Source organism: Quercus suber, unplaced genomic scaffold (genome assembly GCF_002906115.3).
Source record: "Quercus suber isolate HL8 unplaced genomic scaffold, Cork oak 2.0 scaffold_348, whole genome shotgun sequence".
Taxonomy (NCBI): Eukaryota; Viridiplantae; Streptophyta; class Magnoliopsida; order Fagales; family Fagaceae; genus Quercus; species Quercus suber.
Window position 1 is genome coordinate 279810 of NW_027069800.1, and position 23409 is coordinate 303218.

At 36.1% G+C, this 23409-nt stretch overlaps 1 protein-coding gene across 1 annotated transcript in view; it reads left to right on the plus strand.

Moving 5' to 3' along the window:
* Positions 1–438: 438 nt before the first annotated feature.
* The window catches only part of LOC111994379 (uncharacterized), a 39746-nt gene continuing 16775 nt past the window's right edge, over positions 439–23409 (plus strand). Inside the window, 20 exon segments of the mRNA XM_065759960.1 lie at positions 439–834; positions 3956–4253; positions 4387–4615; positions 4744–5083; positions 5206–5319; positions 5433–5561; positions 5647–5838; positions 5955–6149; positions 6493–6630; positions 11392–11514; positions 11605–11858; positions 12379–12482; positions 15392–15486; positions 15575–15814; positions 16130–16318; positions 16398–16485; positions 16608–16705; positions 16891–17109; positions 17189–17276; positions 17399–17466. Coding sequence (XP_065616032.1) covers positions 736–834; positions 3956–4253; positions 4387–4615; positions 4744–5083; positions 5206–5319; positions 5433–5561; positions 5647–5838; positions 5955–6149; positions 6493–6630; positions 11392–11514; positions 11605–11858; positions 12379–12482; positions 15392–15486; positions 15575–15814; positions 16130–16318; positions 16398–16485; positions 16608–16705; positions 16891–17109; positions 17189–17276; positions 17399–17466 — 3300 coding nt within the window. The 5' untranslated portion in view covers positions 439–735.

Below are 23409 nucleotides of genomic sequence, written 5' to 3' on the forward strand. Positions count from 1 at the left end.
AGTGACCAAGCTTCCAACCTTGGTTCCCAAACCAACCCTTACCAAGTAACTGTACCGCTCAGAGGTATGGATCCACAATTTAACTTCTACCGCTTATAACTCGTCACGTGACGAGTTAATGGCAAAAGCTGTGAACTTTTTAATATCCCTATAATTTCTCATAAAAACAAGTAAAAACTTATCAACTCAATATACGTGAAAAAAAGTTGTCGAGTTTATTATGTAGTAACATTAATTTTAATTTTAATTTTAATTTTCATTTATTCATTTATTTTCCTTTCAAATCTTATCCAATCACCCTAGAAAATAGAAAACCCAAACCTACAGAAAGACCCAATCCATAGTAGGGAGTGGCCAATGGCCTGGCCCCACCACAAGCGACAAGGGCATTTGTAAAATGTATTTAAACGAGACTAATCCCCAAAAAGCAAAACACTACTCCCATCACACAGAAAAAAAAAGCCGCTCTCTCTGCCAACGCTCTCGCGCTGCCAAGTCTCTCGCTCATTCCCTTTTCCAGTTCACACACAAACAACACAAACTTTACTCTCTTCTCAACACGCCACACCACTCTCTCTCAGAACGCTATAAAAACCCACCTCGCTCTCCGCTTCCATTTTTCTCTCCAACACTCTCCGATCTCCCCAAATCTCCCAATCCCCCACACCAAATCTCTCTGTCTCTCTCTCTGTGCGCAAACCCTAAACCCTAGAAATTGAAGATCATTTGGTCACTATGCTGAAGTTTTCGTCAACGACGGCGAACCAGATTCGCTTCCTTCTCCAGAGCATCGACGAATCCAACGCCGACTCTGTTCTTCGCGAGCTCCGACAGGTCTTTCTTTTCTCTCTCTCTCTCTCTCTCTCTCTAGATGTGAAAATATATTTATGTATATTCGAATGTGTGAAAAAGTATAGGTTTTACTGCTCGCTAATTTGTTTCATCTGCGTTGTTTTCTCTCAACCCTGGAATTGTAATGATTTATTTTTTGATTTTGAAATGGATTTCGCCATGGTTCTTTCGGTTATCGTGCTCAAGGTTTTGCCTAAATTCAATTTAATGGCCGGTGAAGGTTCGGCTCGTCTTTTGGTTAGGGGAAAAGTAGTTGATTAAACATTGGATTAGATTTCTTGAGAGTGGGTTGACTTCATTGACTGGTGAAGGGGGAAATAGATTAAAGGGCATGTTTGGATGGGTGTTTACAAATTTGTTGAGTGGATACTTTCTTTGTATGTGTGTATACAGACTCATGAAATTCTTAAGTGCTCGGCAATCAATTTAATACGATAGGATTGAATAGATAATCGACTTTTACTTATATATTATGTTATTTTTACTTATTATTCTTTATAAAGTTATAAAGAAAGTACAAGAAGCAATTCTTTCTTTTGTGTAACCCCTACCTCTAGTCAATAATGTAATAGACTATCGTCCCATTATTTCGCAGAGACAAGCGAGAGACGTAACGTAAGGATGGATAATTTTTGTAGATGGATGTTCTTGGTTATCAAATGCACTGAATTGCTTTGTTATTTTTGTTCCAAGATTCTTTATTATCGAGGTTTAGGTAAGTTGTGTTTAATACTTTAATCATTTTGCTAGAATTGAAAGTTTAGAAGGTAAAAAAATACCGTTCTCTTTTGTGGAGTTGGGATGGTTGGGACAACTTGCACGCACAGCTTGTTGTTTAATAATTATGACTCTCGTATGGAGTAAATATTTCCTCTAAGACGGACTTTTGATTGCTGAAGTATAGGCGTATGTTGTATGTTTACGTATGTACTACACTTTAAAATGTGAAACTCTCACGTAACTTTTGGATTAAGAATTGTGTTGAAAATGGAAAACCTGAAGTTGCAATTCATTGGTTTGGAAGAGACTGAAGGATGTATATTTGAAGTTCATCTAAATCCATCAGCGGAGTTCAAAACCTCTATTTGAGGATATAGAACTACAATTATGAGGTTTTAGTTGTATATCTTATTGGTGATTTAGGAAATTAAAACTCATCTGAACAAAATGAGTAGATTAATCAAACTGTAAAGTTTATATGTAGCTACCATTTAATTTTGTAATTGCATAGCAAATCAAGTTAATAATCTGTTCCTAATTGGAGGTCATATTGGACACCTGGACATCACAGCAAGGAATGGACATTATTTTAATGAGTGACACAGTGCGATACTCCAAATTGTTTTGCAAACCGATGAACTACACATTGAATGCCATGCTAGCAAAAAGGATGGAGAAGACTTAGCAACCTTTCAAAAATCAAGCAAGTTCAGTGTGAGATAGCTGTGTGAATGCTTTTCTTGGTTCTATAGTTTCTAAAATACTAATGATATTCTCAAACTTTAGAAGGGAGAGTAATTTTTTTTTTTTTTTTTAAGTAAAAGAAAAAAAAGGAATTGCTACTACTTCTTACCATAACATTCAGACTCAGTCCTTGATAATGAACGATAGGAAATGAAAAGAAAATAAAGAGAGATAAGATGAATCAAGTTTAGGGACGCTATAAAGTGATTGACAAATAGGGTAGAGTATTTTACGGAAATGTAACTTATACATACTTGGGCTGATAGTCACTATCGATGCAATTTGCTTGTATTGTATTAATATAGGTTTTGAGTTAGAATGTTTTTGACTACGAGGTACTCCAAATGAGTCCTCGAATGAGTTTGCTTTTCTTAGTTTTGAAATATCAATGTAATAAGAAAAGGCGATTTGAGTATGCATAGCTATGTTTTATCAAAATTCTGATTGGATTTTGATTGAACTTGGATACAATTCTTTGAATCAACCTGCTTTTGTTTACTATACTGATATTAAATGAAATATGCTCCACAACAAGAGACTACACTAGTCAAAGAAAGAATATGACGATGATCAGTTTTCGAAATATGGTAGTTGCTAGCACTGAACAAGCAGATGTTGTGATAGCTGTTTGTTTCCTAGTCTGCTTTTCATGAAAAAGACAACTTTGGCTTTTCCTAAGAATATAAAAAAGAGGCTATGGAGCATTAAAGATCCATTATAGGTAAAAAGAGTGTAAAATACATGCTTGTGTGAGTTGAATTCTTGCTTAATCAAATATTACGAAAAACATTTCCAGTTACTCCATTCCCTTTTAATGTTGTGCTAGTGGATTTTATCTATTGAATTGGTAAGCAGAAGGTGATAATGTGATCCAATTTGTCTCTCCATGCATGCTTTATATTATGAAGTTCTGGTGCTAAATAAATTTTTGACAAGGCTATAACCATAGCTCTATTTTGATGCCTAAGGAAGCTAGTAATTATATATAGGTTAAATTGTCCTTCCCTGAAATATAACCCAGGTTCTAGAGGGGTAGAAAAACATTCAGGTTTGAGATTAGGTGGTTAAAGGTGATGGCGATTTTGGAGATGATGAAAACGTGGTGGGAGTCTCACCAGTTTCAAGGGTTCCTGAGCTATAGATTGGCAAATAAACTTGAAGCACTAAAAATGGAATTAAAGAAATGGAATGAGGAAGAGTTTGGAAGTGTGGAAACTAAGAAGAGTAAGTTGGGGTTCAATGATATCTTAGATGATATTTCAGAGACAAATGTAGAACCGAAAAAATATCATTTTCTAGGTCCTATTTCTCATCCCTAAAATATGCATTCATGTTAGACATGAAGAAAAATACTTAACAAATTTGCTGGTAATCATTAAATATTTGTCTCTTACACACCAAGGGTTTCTGAAGTTGATGGCATGCAAGACTTTAAGTCAAACATGTAAATATTGAATTTCTTATAGTTTTACTTCAAAAATTGAAAGCGATTATAGTTTGCTTGGTCAGAAGAGATGTTGATGAAGCAGATCCAAATGCATTGGAATATTATGTTTTTTGAGTTGTATGATCTCTTGACTCTTTGCATTTCAAATTTTCAATGGATTGCATGCTGATATAGTTTATTTCTGCTTGGCAGTTTGTTGAATATGGAATTGAGGGAAGCATTGTGCTTCTCCAGACGTGCATAGATCACTTGAAATTTTACAACACAGACTCGAAGAACATGCAGCTGGAATTGGCTGTTGCATCAATATTTAAATTCCTCTTGGGCAAACCAAATTTCAGCACAGTGTTTTGTGAGTCGCTAAGAAATACAGAGATCAATGAGGGAACCCTGGAGAATTTCTCTAATGTATTACACCTGTCTGTATCGGAAAAAATTGGTATTGGTCTAGCTTTATCAGATTCTGAAAATCTTGATACCAGGAATTGTGGTACGTTTCAATTTTTAAGTGGAAGTACAATCTTGATTTCAAAAATTTATTCTTGCATGATTAGTTTCCTTTTGCACTTATTGTTATGTGCATATATTGCGCCATTTGACATGGACTTTTTGATGCTTTTTAGGCCAAAGTTTTTGTATGGCTCAGATGAAGGAATTGTGCACCAATCCTGTTTCGGTCGGCTGTACTGATCAAATAAAGAATATTGTTATGCTCCTCCAGCGGTCTGAGGGCCTTTCAAAGCACATGGATTCCTTTATGCAAATGTTATCTCTAGTGCAGTTTAATGATGTCACCCCATTTGTTTTAACTCCATTACTTTCAGATGAACTACGTGAGGCTGATTTTCTGAGGTTATGATTTTTCTTCATTGTATTTCTTCTATATTGGTTGTGCTGTTGATTACAAAGCTGTCCTGTCCTGTTTTTGTGGTGTTGAAAGATATTAGCTGTCTAATAACAGTAGTTGTTTTTTGTTACAGGAATATGAATCTGTTCAATGACTGCGGAGAAGATGATTTTGATTCTATTTTAGCAGAAATGGAGAAAGAAATGAGCATGGGAGATATTATGAAGGAACTAGGTTATGGTTGCACAGTTAATGCATCACAGTGCAAAGAGATTTTATCTCTTTTCTTGCCACTGTCTGAGGTTACCCTTTCTAAAATACTTGGCACAATTGCCTGTACCCAAGCTGGTCTTGAGGACAATCAGAACACCTTTTCAACGTTTAGCTTGGCTGTTGGCTGCAGTACTTTGTCTGATCTGCCTTTGTTAAACTCCTGGAATATTGATGTTCTTATAGACACAATCAAGGAACTTGTGAGTTTACTTATTCTTCTTCTTGCTGCAATTTTGTAAATTTTTTATTTTTTATTTTTTATATTGTAACAATTGCTTTGCAATTGTCTCCTTTGTATCTAAGTATGCGTGCTGGATTACAGGCTCCTGCTACCAACTGGATTCGAGTTATTGAAAATATGGACCATGAGGGGTTCTACATTCCTAATCACGAGGCGTTCTCTTTTTTCATGTCTGTATATAGACGTGCATGCCAGGTATATTTTTATTACATGTGTAAATCTACATGCACATTAAATATATCTTAAGATTAATATATGAATTTAATGTGGAACATATTAGTTCTAAATCTTTGGATTGAGCTGTGCAGGAGCCATTCCCTCTCCATGCCATTTGTGGGTCTGTTTGGAAGAATACTGAGGGTCAGCTATCTTTTCTTAAATATGCTGTATCAGCACCACCAGAAGTATTTACGTTTGCCCATTCTGTAAGGCAGCTGGTATGGTGCTATATATAACCAGTCGTTCCTTCTTTCCTCATGTTATCTCTTTTTTATTCTTTTGAATGACCAATGTTTGTTGCAGGCCTATATCGATGCAGTGAATGGACATACGCTTCCAATTGGACATGCTAATCATGCATGGTTGTGTCTTGACCTTTTGAATGTACTGTGTCAACTAGCTGAGAGGGGTCATGCCACTTCTGTTCGCTCAATGCTTGATTATCCTATTAAACACTGTCCTGAAGTCTTACTTCTTGGGATGGCGTGCTTTAATGTACTCTCTTTGATTTATTTATTATTTTTTTAAATAATTTTTTTTTTTATTGTTGCTTTGCATAATTGTTCCATATATTCTTTCTTGGTTAATAAATTTTGCGTGTGTTATTTCAGACTGCATATAACCTCCTCCAGTATGAAGTCTCGTTTACTGTTTTTCCCAATATAGTTAAAAATGGCATGGGTAATGGAATGATTCATCACCTCTGGCGTGTCAACCCTAATTTTGTGTTGCGGGGATTTGTAGATTCTGTCAGCTGTGATCCAGACAGTATGACTAGAATATTGGATGTCTGCCAGGAGCTAAAGGTAAATTTTGAGTGAGCATATAGAGTTTGATCACCTTTCCTGGTTTTTTGTTTTTGTTTGTTTGTTTGTTTTTGTTTTTGTTTTTTTGTTTTTGTTTTTTTGCCATTTTGAACTCAAAATCTAAACAATGTGCATGTTATACAAGACTGTTGAGTGTTGACTGTCGTTCTGAAGATCTCAAAAGATTTGAAATTAGCATCCAATTTTGTTAATTTTCCATTTTCTTTATTTTTCATTGCTGGAACATTTTCCAGATGTACCCTCTTGTTTGTCTAATTCTTTTGTATTACTAGAATAATTTATTTCTCCTTTTTCTGTACTCAGATTCTTATTCATTTTGCAGATTATATCATTAGTATTGGACGCGATTCCTTCTCCTTATGCCATCAGATTGGCAGCTCTTGCTTCACGGAAAGAACTTGTAGACCTTGAGAAGTGGCTAATTCATAATTTAAATACATATAAAGATATTTTCTTTGAGGTAATATCTAGTTGGCCCTGCATCCTCCGCCTTTAAATAGCGTTGATAACTATGGGAATTCTAATTTATGGTGCATTATATACTTCCTCTGTCCCAAAAAAAAAGTGTATTGCTTTCAAATGGCACTATTTTTAGTAAATATCAGCATATATGACTCTTTACTTAAATGCCCTTCAATCTCATTTAAAGGTGTGCCAAAAAGTAATTGCTTAAATTTTTGAATAGGTATGGGTAGCTGCCATTCTAAACCTTGCGGTTGTGTATGATTTGATATTATTGAACATCATGAAGAGGGAATCACACTCAATTACCTTTAAAAGTGGGATTTTTGAAGGACAAATGTTACTACGTTAGTCAAATAGATTTCATCCTTACTTGAAAAGTAGATGGTAGATGTTATAATGGTTGCAAGGTGGTACTAGGAGAGAGTGTAATCACATAGCATAGATTGGTGGTTCTAGATATTTGTATTAAAAGTTGGAAAAGAAGGCGTTAGACAAAGAAACCCAAGGATTAGGACGGATTTAAAGGGTGAGAAACAAGATGTGTGAAAAAATAAAATGATCAAAGAAGGCAAGTGGGATTTAGACAAAGATGATGATAAGATGTGGAATGAAATGACTAATTGTATTAAAAGAGTGGCTAAAGATGTACATCGAGAATCCAAAGGATGTGGGTAACCGACTAAGGGGACTTGGTGGTGGAATAAGGATGTTCAAGCAGCAACTAGATTAAAGAGAGAGCTATAGAAGAGTATTTAGATGCAGAGACAATGTTTCTTATGAGAATTATAAAGTGACTAAGAGGGAAGCAAAAATGTCAAGCTTATGATGAATTATCTTTTTATGCATCATAAGTGGGGGAGGGGGGAGTTGAACCCTAGGTGCCTTTGTTGGAAACACCAGGAAGTGCGAGTTGACCTAAAGGTCATTGGCTATAGCAAGTTGGGGACAAATGATGGAGAAAATAATGTTTATAAACTTGGTAAGATAAGGGGAATGAAAATAAGAGACTTGATGTAGTAAAGATGAAGATTAAAAGATGTTAGCAAATGAGGACATAGTAAAGAGAGTGAAAAGGTATTTGACAAACTTTTCAATGGAAGCAATAAAACAGTTGTATTGGTGCAAATTGAGTAGCCCTGTTGAGAATAGAAACCATAGGTAATGATGCATTGGGGAGGATGAAAATGGAAAAAAATTTGTGGAACTGGCTGAAATTCCCATTGAAGTAGTGAACTTTGGAAGTGAACTTTGGAAGTGCATTGGTGATATGGGTTTATGTTGGTAGACAAACCTTTGTCGATTTTAAGTGTTAACAAAATGCCTAGTGAGTGGAGGAGAATACTCTAATAACTATTTAAAAGAACAAAGGGGCGATTCAAAGCTATACAAATTGCCATGGAAACTTACTTATGAGAATATGGTTTCTGACTGTTTGATGTGGATTGTTTGGACGGAAAGAAATCAGCGCTCTTTTGAGGCTAATGAGAAATCACTGGTTCAGTTACAAGCTCTATGCCAGAAGACTCTTTTTGATTGGTCTAGGTGCTGGGGCTCCTCAAATTGTTCTTCTATCATTGAGTTTCTTCCATCTTGTAGAGTTGCCCCATAAGTTTTTTCTCCTTGTTGTTTGTTGCTCTTTTTTTTTTTTTTTTTTGTTCACCATCATGAACACCTTGATTTTGCTTTCTTTGTTTTTTCATCTTGATTAATATTATTCTTATTACTTATCAAAAAAAAGAAAAAAGTGTCACACTAGGGTTTGAGTTGATAACCCAGTGGTATCTACACTTTTTGTGGTGCTTGATGTTTGGGGTGACCCCACCTCCCCCTCCCTTTATTTAAATAGCAAAAAACGAAAAAACAAATTATGAGTCACACTATGAAACAAAAATTTCGAATATAGGTTAAAACATGAAACAACAATAATGGGGAATAAATTTGGTTTTTTGCCAAGGTGATCTACCATGGGAGCTATTTTCTTACTTAAATGCTTTTTTTTTTTTTGCATAAGTAAAAAGTTCATTGATATCAAAAAAAGGGGAACACCCTAGTACACAGGGAGTGCACAAGGGGTCAAACAATCAAGAACAAAAATTACAAGAATCTAAGTAATCAAGAAAGGATAAAGAAGATTGGTTCTGCAAAGCCGCCAACTAGTCCATTAAAGTTCTAGGGGAAAATAGTTTCAAGTTTGATGTGGATCTCTCCTTATCTTCAAAGCATTGACTATTTCACTCCCTCCAAAGGCACCACAATAAGCAATTGGGAACCATCAACCATATATACCCATTTCGATGACGACGAAAACTGCTTTGCCAACATGCTAGAAGCCCTACTACAAATTGTGGCATAACCTAGCTCACTCCAAACAGATTGAACACCATAGCCCGCATATCCTTTGCAACTGGACAATGAAGAAAAAGATGATCAACTAATTCATCATTACACTTGCACATATAGCACCAATCCAATATCCAAACCTTCCTTTTTCGTAAATTGTCAATCGTTAAGCATTTCCCTAAAGCAACAGTCCAAACAAAGAAAGCTACTCGAGAAGGAATCTTTTATTTCCAAATGTTTTTCTAAGGAAAGCAATAGTTATTAGAGCCCTCTAAGAGATTGTAATATTCCCTAACCATGAAGCCCTTCTCTTTATCAGATTTCCAGCACATCTTATCCTTACCAAATCCTCTCATCGATGCACCATATATGGTATCCATGAAACCGGCCAGTGCCTCTAGTTCCCGAGCATGCACACCCTTAAAGAAACTTACATCCCAAAACAGGATTCCGTTATCAAACTTCATAATCTCAGCCACACTAACCTCTTGATCTCGGCAAAATCTAAACAATTCAAGATAGCTGACTGCAAGAGATGTTTCACCACACCAACGGACTTGCCAAAATTTCACCGACTAATTAGAAAGAAGGCCATCCCCGAGTAATTTTTTTCCACAAGCTAACACCATATGGACCATTAGTAGGCCTAGAATACCAGCTACCCCATCCACAACCATATTTCACCACTATCACTTGCCTCCAAAGGGCAGCCCTCTCCATCCCAAATCTCCGTAGCCACTTTCCAAACAAAGCTTCATTAAAAAGTCTTACATTTCTTATCTCCAAACCACTCGAAGCAATGGGAGTGCAGACAGTAGCCCATTTAACCAAATGGAATTTTGGTTGATCACCAATGCCACCCCATAAGAAATTCCTCTGAAGTTTCTTAATTCGGTTAGCCCCAGAGAAATAGGAAATAAAGTTAGAAATAAGTGGGTAAATTAGATAGAGTGCTTTTAATTAAACTGACTCTATGGAAAGTATATGGTGTGCTGTAAAGATCTTCATATGGTTTTATTAACCTAGAGAAAGATAGGGTCTTTGGAGAGGTTTATATAGTGGGTTTTGGAAAATAATGAGTTCCTATAAAGTAGATTAGGATATGCATGACAAAACTGTAATTAGGGTGAGATTAAGTAGAAGCATCACAAGTGAGTTTCCTATCTCTAGAGGCTTGTATCAAAGATTAACATCAAGTCCATACCAACCTTGTACTAGTGATGGATGAATACACTGAATCAATTCAATAAGAATTTTTTGGGTTTGTGTATTATTTTGCATACATAGCATTGGTGGATGAAACTGGACATTGTGTTAAATGCCAAGTTAGAAATTTGGCAAGACACCGTAGAATAAGACTTTCAATTGAGTAGGGCTCTAAAGAGTATGTTGAATGTAAGTTTAGTAAAAGTAGAAACAAATATGAAGTGGCTGTAAGACTTGGTGGTCAAGAAATGCCAATGAGTGAGAATTTTCAATATCTTGGATCAATAATTTATAAAAATGGAGAGATGGAAGAGATATCAACCATAGGATAAAAACATGCTGGATGAAGTCATCAAGAGTATGGTGTAATTGTAGAAGACATTTTATGTTAAAGAAATTTTTTATGAAATGATTGCTATAAGATGAGCTGTGCTCTATGATGCTAACTGTTGGACTATTAAAAAGTAACATTCATAAAATGAATGTGGCTCAAATGAGAGTGTTATGAAATAAAATTTGCTTAAAGATAGGGGTGATCTTTGTTGATGAAAAGATGTGGGATTGTCTGTTGAGATGATTGGTCATATTTAGAGGAGAGCAATTAATGTATTTGTAAGAAAAAGTCAGTTGGGTCAAGTTGAGGGGATGAAGGAAGACAAAAAAGAAGAAGACAAAACTTAGGTACAGTACCTTGGGTGCTGTTTCTTAGGTTCCCCTTTTAAAATTCGGCCATGTGGCTATTTAAGTGAAAAATACATTTCTATCCCGTGAGAAAAAATCTACATGGCAGAATCTTAAAAGGGGAACCTAAGGAACAGTACTTAAGTATTATACCTTAGTTTTAACCAAAAAAATTATATTAATAGAAATAGTAAAAAGGAAATGTCAATTAATTAAGTAATAAAGAGTTATGTATTTGGATAGAATAGAATAACGGAAAGAATACATTTGGCCGACCTTGACTAGTTTGTTGAGGGTTGATAACTCACCCCAAAAATTTTGATACTAAAGCGTGATTATTGTTGTTGTAAGGGCCACATGGGAGGATGTAGAAATAAATGCTTTAAAATTTGAAAATGGACGCTCTTTTTGGGACATCCCTAAAGTAAATCAAGACACTTTATTTTGGGATGAAGTATTTTATTGTTATCATTAAAAATTTTCTTGAGATGTATACAAAACATGGTTTGACGCGAGTTTATCCTTTCAGGAATGCCTCAAGTTCTTAAAGGAGATTCAATTTGGTGGATCCCAGGACTTTTCCACCAAAGCATTCCATGATTCTGGTGCTGTCTCGAATCTTTATTTGGAGACTAGTTCTACCTTTATGAAGGTTCTTTCTACAACTTGGTTAATCTGTCCATCCACATGCATTCTCATTCTTGATTGTCTGGAACCTTGTTGTCTGTGTTTTTCACCACAGGTCCTTAAAGCTCACGCCAGCTTGATTACCTCCAGCCAGCTTGCTGAGGAAATGGAAAAGCTGCATGCACCAGTTATGGATCCTAATCCCAGGTTGCAGAATGGTGGGGCTACTGATTCTTCGACATCTGATGGATATTCAGATGATATTGAGGCTGAAGCAAACTCTTATTTCCAGCAAATGTTTTCTGGCCAGTTGACCATTGATGCAATGGTCCAAATGCTTGCTCGATTCAAGGAATCTTCTGTGAAAAGGTTAATGCCTGTTAAAGCCTTTCCTCCAGTTGCTTGGTATCTAATAATATTCTTGTGTTTTTGAAAGCCAATATAGCCTTGTAGCTCAACTGGCACCTTCTGGCGTTTTCAATGGAAATGCCTAGGGCTTGTATCCCTCCTTCCCCATTGCAAATATCCAAAAAAAAAAAAAAAAAATGTGTTTTTAAAACCCTTTCAGGTTTTGAATGCTTTGTCTTTCTTGTTCTACTTCTGTTGTACTGTGTAATGGCTATCATTTCTCATATGTGAAGGCATCTTTCACCCTGTATTTAAATGTCTTTCCATTTTTTAGTCTTTTGGAAAACCAAAATGGAAATGGTCTGAAGTGGGTTGTTTTATCTTTCTAGTTTGCCAATTCATTATTTGCCTGAATAATTAAAACCTACCGAAAGGAGCTTTTCACTCAAATCTGCTTTTGCAACCATTTTTTTACGCTGAACTTTTATATGGTTTCTTATTTCAAAATAACAATTCAAGGTTCTTCTGCACTGACTGACAGGGAACAATTAATTTTTGAGTGCATGATTGCAAATCTGTTTGAGGAGTATCGATTCTTCCCCAAGTATCCGGAAAGGCAGCTCAAAATTGCTGCGGTTCTGTTTGGTGAGTTTTCTTACAAAATTTGCAAATGACTTTTAACTCAACCATGATGGGGTTTAATACTCAATATACTCTGATTTTATATGTTCCCTTCGTTTAACCATATTTAAACAGCTGGAGTTGTGCTACTTAGTCCAGTTTCATTTATCCTTTGATTGGGTATATTGAACTAAGTACGTTTATTTCTAGGGTCTTGTTCCCAGTAAAGGGTCTTATGAATAAAACAATCCTTTTGTGTACTAGTTCTGGTAGGTGGGGTTAGTTGTTTATAGGTTTTACTATCTAGAAGCTAGTCCTAGGGTCTCTTCTTTTGAAAGGTTCCTTACATTATCAAAAAAAAAAAAAAAAAAAAATGAACTGCTTTAGTAAAACAACAGTGAAAGTATCCGATTTTGTTTTCTGAAATAATTTTTTCTTTAGCCTTATGATAAGAAAATTAACGATACTGTTGGAATTTAATACATTATGAGAGTTACCCAGCATCTCCATCAACGAACAACGACTTCCTAGAGTCGTTGCTTTTTGTAGATAATATTGTTCATCTGTAATTCTTTAGACTTAATTGTGTCCCTTGTACATGAGTAGTCTCGTTGCAATAAAATGTATATGAAAATTACCTTGACACATACCTCTGGTCAATTATATTCCTTCAATAGTGGCTTTTAATGCTGACAATGTTGAATGTGTGCGTTTATGAAATTTGAGATTTATGTGATTATGTACATCATGTTTTGTTGCATGTCTTCAGGAGATTCATGCATTGACTTTATAAAAATGCCATTTTTTGCCTGATATAAGTTACACTGATATAAATGCTTTGGCTTTCAGTATTTTAACAGACATTGTCCTTGTATACTGTTAGAGCCATTACATATCCTTAAGTTTTGATTTTCTTTTGGAGGTTGAGGAAAAATGGGGAGTTTGAGTACACTAACTAGTCTTTCGACTTATTTTCTTTTGTTATTCACAATTCCTACTTATGTGGCTAATAAAATTGAAAAGTTGCAAAGGGTTTTTCTTTGGGGTGATAGCAAGATTCATTTGGTAGGATGGGATAAAGTTTGTGCGCCTATAGCCAATGGTGGCTTGGGGATAAGGAAACTAACTACCTTTAATAAGGCCTTATTGGGAAAATGGTTGTGGCGGTTTGGGAAGGAAGAGGATCGGTTATGGAGGAGGGTGGTAGCTTCAAAACATGGGGAAGTTTGGGGGGGATGGACCTCAAAGCTGGGGAGGGGAGTTCATGGGTGCGGTTTGTGGAGAAGTATTCGCATGGGATGGGAGGATTTCAGCAAAAATTGTCAGCTTCTTGTTGGGTTGGGGAATAGAGTGAGGTTTTGGCAAGATAGGTGGTATGGGGATCAACCCTTTCAATTGGCTTTTCCAAGGCTGTATGGTATTGCCATTGATAAGGAGGTTTTTGTTGAAGCTTCTTTGCTGAGGCAGGGGGCGGAGGAGAGAAGAATTTGGAATGTTCGTTTTATTAGAGATTTTAATGATTCGGAGATGGAGGAAGGGCTGCATTTTCTTCGTATATTGGGAGCCAATACTCCTCCTATGGATGTTGGAGACCGGATGAGATGGAAATTGAAGTCTAATGGAGTTTTTGACATCTGGTCGTTTTACAACAAATTAAGGGATTCTCCCTCAATTGTCTCTCTTTGGAAAGCTATTTGGAGAGCAAAGGCCCCTAGGCGAGTTTCTTTTTTTGTTTGGTGTGTAGCTTGGAATAAGATCCTAACGGGAGATAGCTTGAGATTAAGGAGATTGGTTTTTGTGGATTGGTGCATTATGTGTCGTCATTGTGGAGAGACGGTTGACCACCCATTTCTTCATTGTGAGATGGCTTATCGGTTATGGAGCTTTGTCTTTAGAACTTTTGGTTTGTCTTGGGTTATACCTAAATCGATTCCAGACTTGCTCTTTGGCTGGGGAGGCATTTGTCTCAGATTTGGAACTTAGTCCTGTTGTGCATCCTATGGTGTATTTGGAAGGAACGGAATTGGAGGACTTTCGAGGATTTGGATAGCTCCAGTGATCAGATGCTTGCTTCTTTTAGTGGAACTCTTTTTGATTGGTCTCGAGCTTGGGGACTCACGTCTAGTGATTCCCTCCCTTCTTTTCTTTGCTCCTTTTCTCTTTTGTAATTCTTTTGTTGTTTGGTTTTCTTTTATGTTTTTCTCTTTTTTTCTTTTCTTGTATTTTCTAGGTTTGCTCTATACTCTTCATGTATTGAGTAGCCTTTCGTATATATATCATTCTTACTTATCAAAAAAAAAAAATTGTTCTTTTTATGTTACTATGAGGGGATCCTCTCTCTTGCCACTTTTCCTTGGAAGGGTGTTTGGGGTTGAAGGCCCCTTAGAGAGTGTCTCTTTTTGTTTGGATGGCAGCATGGGGGAATCTAACAATATATAAAGTTTGGGAGGAGAGGATATACTATAGTAGATAGATGTTTTATTTGTCGGTGTAGTGGGGAGGGGGTGGATCACTTTTTGATTCATTGCACAGTGGCTTCTCATTTGTGGTGTTTTGTATTTAGATCTTTTGGCATCTCATTGGTCATGCCAGGGAGTGTGAGAGATCTTTTGTTTGGTTGGAGGAATTGGTTGGGAAAATATTTGTCGGATATTGGAATTTGGTTTCACTTTGTTTGATGTAGATTCTTTGGCGTGAACAAAATAGGACCAGCTTCTAGCTCATTTTGTTGAGACTTTGTTTGATTGGTCTTGAGCTTGGGGACTCACAAATAGAGACTTTGTTCCTAGAGTCTCTATTTCATTGTAGTTGTTTCTTTAGGCTACTTTACGCTGTTTTGCATGAAGTAGTCTCTTTTCAATAAAATTTTTCTTACTTATCAGAAAAAAAGTTTTGATTTTCTTTTGTTGCCATGGTTCTTAACCATATTTCAGGCTCTGTGATCAAGCACCAGCTTGTAAGTCATCTCACACTGGGGATTGCTCTGCGTGGTGTGTTAGATGCACTACGCAAACCTGCAGATTCAAAAGTTTGTATCATCTCTCATTGAGTGCATTTTCTTTTATTGGTGGTTATATGCTATTAATAGTGGTTATTTTAACTTTTATCTTATGCAGATGTTTGTGTTTGGGACTCTAGCTCTGGAGCAGTTTGTGGATCGTCTGATTGAGTGGCCACAGTATTGTAATCATATCTTACAGATATCTCATCTGCGTGGTACTCATTCAGAACTTGTTGCTTTCATCGAACAGGCTCTTGCCAGGATTTCATCAGGCCATTCAGACACAGATGGAGGCGGCCATGGTTCTGTTGTTAATCACCATGGTTCCACTCAGTCTTCCTCAGGGAATTTGGAGGTAAATTCTGAAGTTTATCTCTTGACTTCTGTCATGTATTTGAACTCACCAAAGCAAAACTCATGAAGAGTAGGTTTCCGTAGTGCATAAAATTACTTTTGGAAATTGTGAAAATCCCATACAAGTTGGAGAATGGATTGTTTGAGGATGCATTTTTAATGAATAAAAAAAAATTCATACTCCAGAATGCATAATCCACAGTAAAGTCTTTTGAGAATGAAATTTGTTTGGCCCTTTAGCTGAGCTATATATGTATATATATTTTCTGAATAATGTCTTTTTATTTTATTTTTATATGCTGGGACATTGGTGCAGTTAAATGGCTCTAGCATCATACAGTCTGGGCAGCAGCTTTCATCTCCAATACAGATTCAACTGAGACATGAAAGTCTTGAGGATCGTCATAAAACTGTTGCAGCAACATCTAATGATGTGAAACCACTCTTACCTTCTGTAGGGCAATCTTCAGCTGTTCATTCAGCTGATGCCTCCAGTATTCAGAAGGTAACTCCCCCCTCCGCTCTCTCTCCTTGTGGTGTCATTTTTTATCCTCTTCCTGGCATTGCTCATTTTATTGCTAAAGTTGCAGCCACAGATTGCTGTCAGTGCTCCAGCATTGCTGTCTTCTTCCCCTGGTTTTGTCCGTCCTTCTCGATCAGTTACATCTGCCAGTAATTTTCTTTGACCTAAAATTATGCCTTTTGTTTTACAGAAGTTTCAACTCTCAACTGGTCTTCATGTATTTGTTAAATGCTCCAACACTATAGTCATGCTTATGCAATGTAATTTACAGGGTTTGGGTCTGCACTGAACATTGAAACACTTGTTGCTGCAGCTGAGAAAAGAGAAACTCCAATAGAGGTACTCACTTCCACATTCAATAACTTTCACTAAAATACTAGATAGAGGTACTCACTTCCACATTCAATAACTTTCACTAAAATACTAGCTGTATATCTGTGTGGTGCACGGGTTAGTTAAAAATCATATGTAAATTAAGGAAAAGACTTCATATATATATGTATATATAATAATAATTTATATATATCTTCTATTTTTATTTTTTATTTTTATAGGTAATAAGACTTTTATTGAAAAAATTGAACATCATGTTCATGATGGTGAACGCTCTGAACGAGAAACAAATACAATATAATCAAGAACTAAAGGAAATAGAGACTAAGAATTTAGATAAAGAAATACAATTAGCAACATCTAATGATGTGAAACCACTCTTACCTTCTGTAGGGCAATCTTCAGCTGTTCATTCAGCTGATGCCTCCAGTATTCAGAAGGTAACTCCCCCCTCCGCTCTCTCTCCTTGTGGTGTCATTTTTTATCCTCTTCCTGGCATTGCTCATTTTATTGCTAAAGTTGCAGCCACAGATTGCTGTCAGTGCTCCAGCATTGCTGTCTTCTTCCCCTGGTTTTGTCCGTCCTTCTCGATCAGTTACATCTGCCAGTAATTTTCTTTGACCTAAAATTATGCCTTTTGTTTTACAGAAGTTTCAACTCTCAACTGGTCTGCATGTATTTGTTAAATGCTCCAACACTATAGTCATGCTTATGCAATGTAATTTACAGGGTTTGGGTCTGCACTGAACATTGAAACACTTGTTGCTGCAGCTGAGAAAAGAGAAACTCCAATAGAGGTACTCACTTCCACATTCAATAACTTTCACTAAAATACTAGATAGAGGTACTCACTTCCACATTCAATAACTTTCACTAAAATACTAGCTGTATATCTGTGTGGTGCACGGGTTAGTTAAAAATCATATGTAAATTAAGGAAAAGACTTCATATATATATGTATATATAATAATAATTTATATATATCTTCTATTTTTATTTTTTATTTTTATAGGTAATAAGACTTTTATTGAAAAAATTGAACATCATGTTCATGATGGTGAACGCTCTGAACGAGAAACAAATACAATATAATCAAGAACTAAAGGAAATAGAGACTAAGAATTTAGATAAAGAAATACAATTCGTACACCCCTAAATACGAGCATAATGAAATAGAGTACTAAAGAGGAGAGATTTTAGATGATCTAATGTTCTCTCCTTGTCTTCAAAAATGTGGGTATTGTGTTCCTGCCAAACTAACCACATTAAACATGCCGGGATCATATTCCAAATGGTTGAAAGATGCTTTCCAAACCAATTTCTCCAGATAAAGTAAAAAGAGCTGGTTGACCTTGGCATTACCCATTGGATTCCAAACACTACAAAAGCTTCACACCATAAGGCGTGAGAAAACTTACAGTCAAGAAGAAGATGATCCACTGATTCGCCATTGTAGCAGCATAAACAACACCTATTAACCAGAGACTGACCTCTCTTCACAAGATTATCAATGGTGAGTATTCCATCATTAGTTGCTGTCCATAAGAAGAAAGACACCCATTTAGGCACCTTTGCACACCAAATGCACTCCCATAACAGTTTATAAAAAGAGTGCACATCAAACACACCAGACGTAGTTAATCTCTAGACCAAGTGATCATCTCCCTCACCCCTCGGCATAGAGGAATAAATAAGCTCAAAAAAGGAATAAATAATGTCTGCTTCCCAATCCTGAGGACCATGACGGAAAAGTAAATTCTAGCTCCCACTACCTCCTTTTGAAGCAGATACTACCAAGTCAGAGACCCATGCTTCTTTAGAAAGAGAGCAAGCAAACATAGCAAGAAATAGTTCCTTCAAAGGAATAAGCCCACTCCATGGATCATGCCAAAAACTAACACGGCAACCCTCCCCCACATTATACAGAATTTGACTAAAGAACTTCTCTGTTCCTTCCTTAATACTCCTCCACGTCCCACACCCATGAGAACCTCTTACCCCTCTAGCACACCAGCCTCCTCTCGCCTCACCATATTTGGCTGCTTTAACCTGACACCATAGTCTGTTACTTTCTTTCCCAAAACGCCACAACCACTTCCCATGCAAGGCCTTGTTAAACAATCCAATCCCCCGGATCCCCAAACCACAACTCTCAACTAGCAAACAGACCTTATCCCAAGCAACCAAAGGATATTTAAAAACATCCTCTGAGGCTCCCCAAAGGGAATTCCTTTGAATCCTTTCTATTCTAGCTGCCACAGCCTGAAGGATGGTAATACTAAACAAAGATAAAAAGTAGGTGGGAAGGCTTGAGAGAGTACTTTTTAACAAAGTAAGCTTGCCGCATGTTGACAAATAAAGTCTTTTCCAACTAGATGGCCTATTCTCCATCTTTTCTATGATAGGATTCCATGTTGACGAATCCTTATAATGGGCCCCGAGAGGCATGCCCAGCCAAATAAAGTCTTTTCCAACCAGATGGCCTATTCTCCATCTTTTCTATAATAGGATTCCATGTTGACGAATCCTTATAATGGGCCCCGAGAGGCATGCCCAGATATCTCATAGGGAGAGTACCCACCTTGCAACAAAGGGTACAAGCCAAAGCATTTAAATTCCCAACATCACCAATAGGAACAATCTCACTCTTACCTACATTAACTTTCAGTCCCGTCATAGCTTCAAAGAAGATTAGCACCATCTGAATGTATAATAACTGTTCCCCAGAAGCATCACAGAACAAAATGGTATTGTTAGCAAAAAGAAGATGAGAGCTATGCACGCTCCCTTGTCTATGTGACCCCGCTTGAAAACCACAAAGAAAACCACCATTTTCCGTTCTCTTCAACAATCTACTCAACACTTCCATAACCTATAGGAATAAAAGTGGAGACAAAGGATCCCCTTGGCAAATACACGAGAACTAACAAAAAAACCCGCAAGAGATCCATTGAACAGTAACCTAAATATATCTATTTTTTAAAGTCATGGAGGGAAGCACATTTTTATTGAAAAAGAAAACTACATTAAATGATTAAAATAATTTAAAATGAATAATGAAACTTAAAAAAAAAAAAAAATTACTCTACAAAATTTTGGTAATAGAATTTAGTAAGAGTAATATTTTTGAACTTCTTGAAAGTGGCAATAGAGTTTCACTTAAAGAAAACTATATTAATAACTTTAATGTATTTATAGTGTGTCACATGACAAAATTACGATAGCATGTCATATGATTTGTAATAGTTATGTTCAGCTAAATGAGCTAAGCATGGTGTGTATGACCCAATTTTTAGTATGTGGTCTATGATGTTGACACGTGGTGCAATTTGGATGCATGTTAGGAAGAGTTGAAGATCTTGATTTGTGACTTATTTAGCATTTGATATTACATACACAATGGCACTCTTGTTTTCTACATTTATTTTTTATAAACCATTTTATGTTCAATGAAAATTTTGTGTTTAGAGTCTCTATGTCATCTGGTATTGATATCTTTATCTTAGCAATGAAGTATTTTCTGTTTTGTGTCCATTATCATAACATCTAATTTATATTTATGTATTTCACCAAGTCCCTATATTCTTCAATCAGATTAAGTTAATTTTGCATGTACAAAGTTGGGCTGGGTGGCTGATATGAACTTATATTTTGATATGATGTATGTGATTTTTGGCACTCCAGATATTTCATGTTTAGTTTAGTATTGTGGAGTTCTCTTGTTGACCTAAACGGAACTACTTATTTTAGTTTCTTTCTATGGGAGGGAAAAAAAAAAAAAAAATACTCAACAAAATTTTGGTAATAGAATTTAGTAAGAGTAATATTTTTGAACTTCTTGAAAGTGGCAATAGAGTTTCACTTAAAGAAAACTATATTAATAACTTTAATGTATTTATAGTGTGTCACATGACAAAATTACGATAGCATGTCATATGATTGTAATAGTTATGTTGAGCTAAATGAGCTAAGCATGGTGTGTATGACCCAATTTTTAGTATGTGGTCTATGATGTTGACACGTGGTGCAATTTGGATGCATGTTAGGAAGAGTTGAAGATCTTGATTTGTGACTTATTCAGCATTTGATATTACATACACAATGGCACTTTTGTTTTCTACATTTATTTTTTATAAACCATTTTATGTTCTATGAAAATTTTGTGTTCAGAGTCTCTTGTCATCTGGTATTGATATCTTTATCTTAGCAATGAAGTATTTTCTGTTTTGTGTCCATTATCATAACATCTAATTTATATTTATGTATTTCACCAAGTCCCTATATTCTTCAATCAGATTAAGTTAATTTTGCATGTACAAAGTTGGGCTGGGTGGCTGATATGAACTTATATTTTGATATGATGTATGTGATTTTTGGCACTCCAGATATTTCATGTTTAGTTTAGTATTGTGGAGTTCTCTTGTTGACCTAAACGGAACTACTTATTTTAGTTTCTTTCTATGGGAGGGATATTTGTGAATAAGTTTTTGCAAATTGAGGACAAATACTAATTGGTCTAGCACCTAGACCATCCTATGCTTGTTCACATTTTTTTAGTTCCTTTATAGTGAGTTCAGTCTTAGGCTGCGTTTGGTTCGTGTAAAACGTTTTTCGGAAAATACATATTTTCCAGAAATGCTATTTTCCGGAAAAGGAAAATGTATTCAGGTTGTTTGGCTGTCTCGGAAATCGTTTTACGGAAAATCAATTTCGGTGTTTGGTTCGGTCAAACATTTTACGAAAAATGAAATTCGTTTTTTACGGAAAATTAATTCCCATGTTTGGTTTGTGGATCATTTTACGGAAAAAATGAAATGCCTTACAAATTTCTGCTCCTGCATTACCTAGACAAACCTGTAACAGTACAAAACTAATCATCCACTTCAACATCAACATTAATCATCCAAATTCAAGCACCTGCATTGCCTAGACATATTTGTAACAGTACAAAAATAATCATCCACTTCAACATAAAAAATAATCATTTAAATATACTCATAATATTAATATAAAAACAGTCACATTAATCGTTCACCATTGTCATTACACCTCCATGGTGTACAAAAATGATACCTACTCGTGGTATCTGAATAGTACAAATACATAATTTGGGCAATTATGTTGTCCCAATAATACAAAATACTACATATATAATACAATGGTAGGTCAATACTAGTACTACAACAAAAGTGAATTCCTAAAGCTACCATCACAGTCTACATGAAACAGACAAGTCAAAGTTGTGAGAAAAAAAAACTATTCAATCACAGCTTTTGCAGTCTAGCATTCTTGGCTAGAAATCCCCATGCTGCCTTCTCATTTTCACACAGATGGTCAAACGCAGTTGCGAGCATTTCTTCGCTATACCCATCCGCCATCATAGCCATGACCTCATTGTAAAGAGCTGTGTAATCCACCGGGCCCCAGTTGATTTCTTTCAGAGCCACAACTATTTCCTTTAGCTGATCAGACAGATCAGTCAGCACACTATCATTAGCATTAGAAGGTGCACGCCCTCTTTTGCGGGACTTGGAAATTCCTGACCCAGTGGTGGATGACTCGACTGTATTCTTCCCTTTTTCGACCACATCTTCCTCCACATTGTCTGCAACAAACTCAGCACTGTCCCCATTATTTGGCTCATTCTCAATATTTACACTATCACAATACCATCACATTGATAACTGCACATTGATATCATCACAATACCTCCATACAAAGTTTAAATAAAGCACAACAAAAACATTGATCACTCTAACTAGCCAAATTCATACACAATTTAAATAAAGCACAGCAAAATTTCATACACAGTTTAAATAAAGCACAGCAAAATTTCAAGCTCCAAAATTTCATACATAGTTTCATACCCAACTAGCCAAATTCTCACCAAAAGCACAGCAAAAACATTGATCATCCTAAACCCAATCATCAATAATACATAGTTTAAATAAAAAATGGATAAGCTTGGTGTGGTGGCTGAGCTTGGCGTGACCCGGAGTGAGCTGGATCGGTGTGGTGGCTGGATCGGAGGCACGGTGCGAAGGCTGAGCTCTCTAGGTTTCTCGGTGTGGTGGCTGGATCGGAGGCACCGTCGAGTGGTGGAACGGTGTTTCTCGGCGAGGTGGTCTCTTCTTTCTTGGCGTGGTCTTGGCGTGGTCTCTTCTTTCTTCGAAGTTTCTTTGGCTTTCTCTTTTGTGTGTGACCCGGAAATGGTTTGAAGTGAAAATGAGAGTGTAAAACCATTTCCGGGTCAAAGGAGTAAATAATGGTCAATTAAAACCTATTTTCCAGAAAATTTTATTTTCCTTGGCTTCCAAACAGTGGGGTCAGGTGGTAATGATTTCCTGAAATCATTTACCACCAAAACAAACGGACTCTTAATAGCGGTCTTTTCCTATTCAAACATTTTTTGGTTATGTTCTTCAATAGGAAATGCAAATTTTTCATGCTTATGTATTTTATTCTAGGAAAAAAATGATTTTACTTATGAACTTAATTTTTGTTATTGTGATGCAATAAATTATGATTTAAGTTTTTGGCGAAAAGCACATTTTAGTCCCTACATTTTCAGGCGATTTCCATTTTAGTCCCTAAATTTTATTTTTACCGCTTTTAGTCCCTATCCTGAAAAACGCTTCCATTTTTGTCCCTGCCGTTACTCATTTAACAGAAATATCATACGTGGCAAACGGTCCAACAGTAAATGCTGACGTGTCTATTAAAATAATATTAAAAAAAGC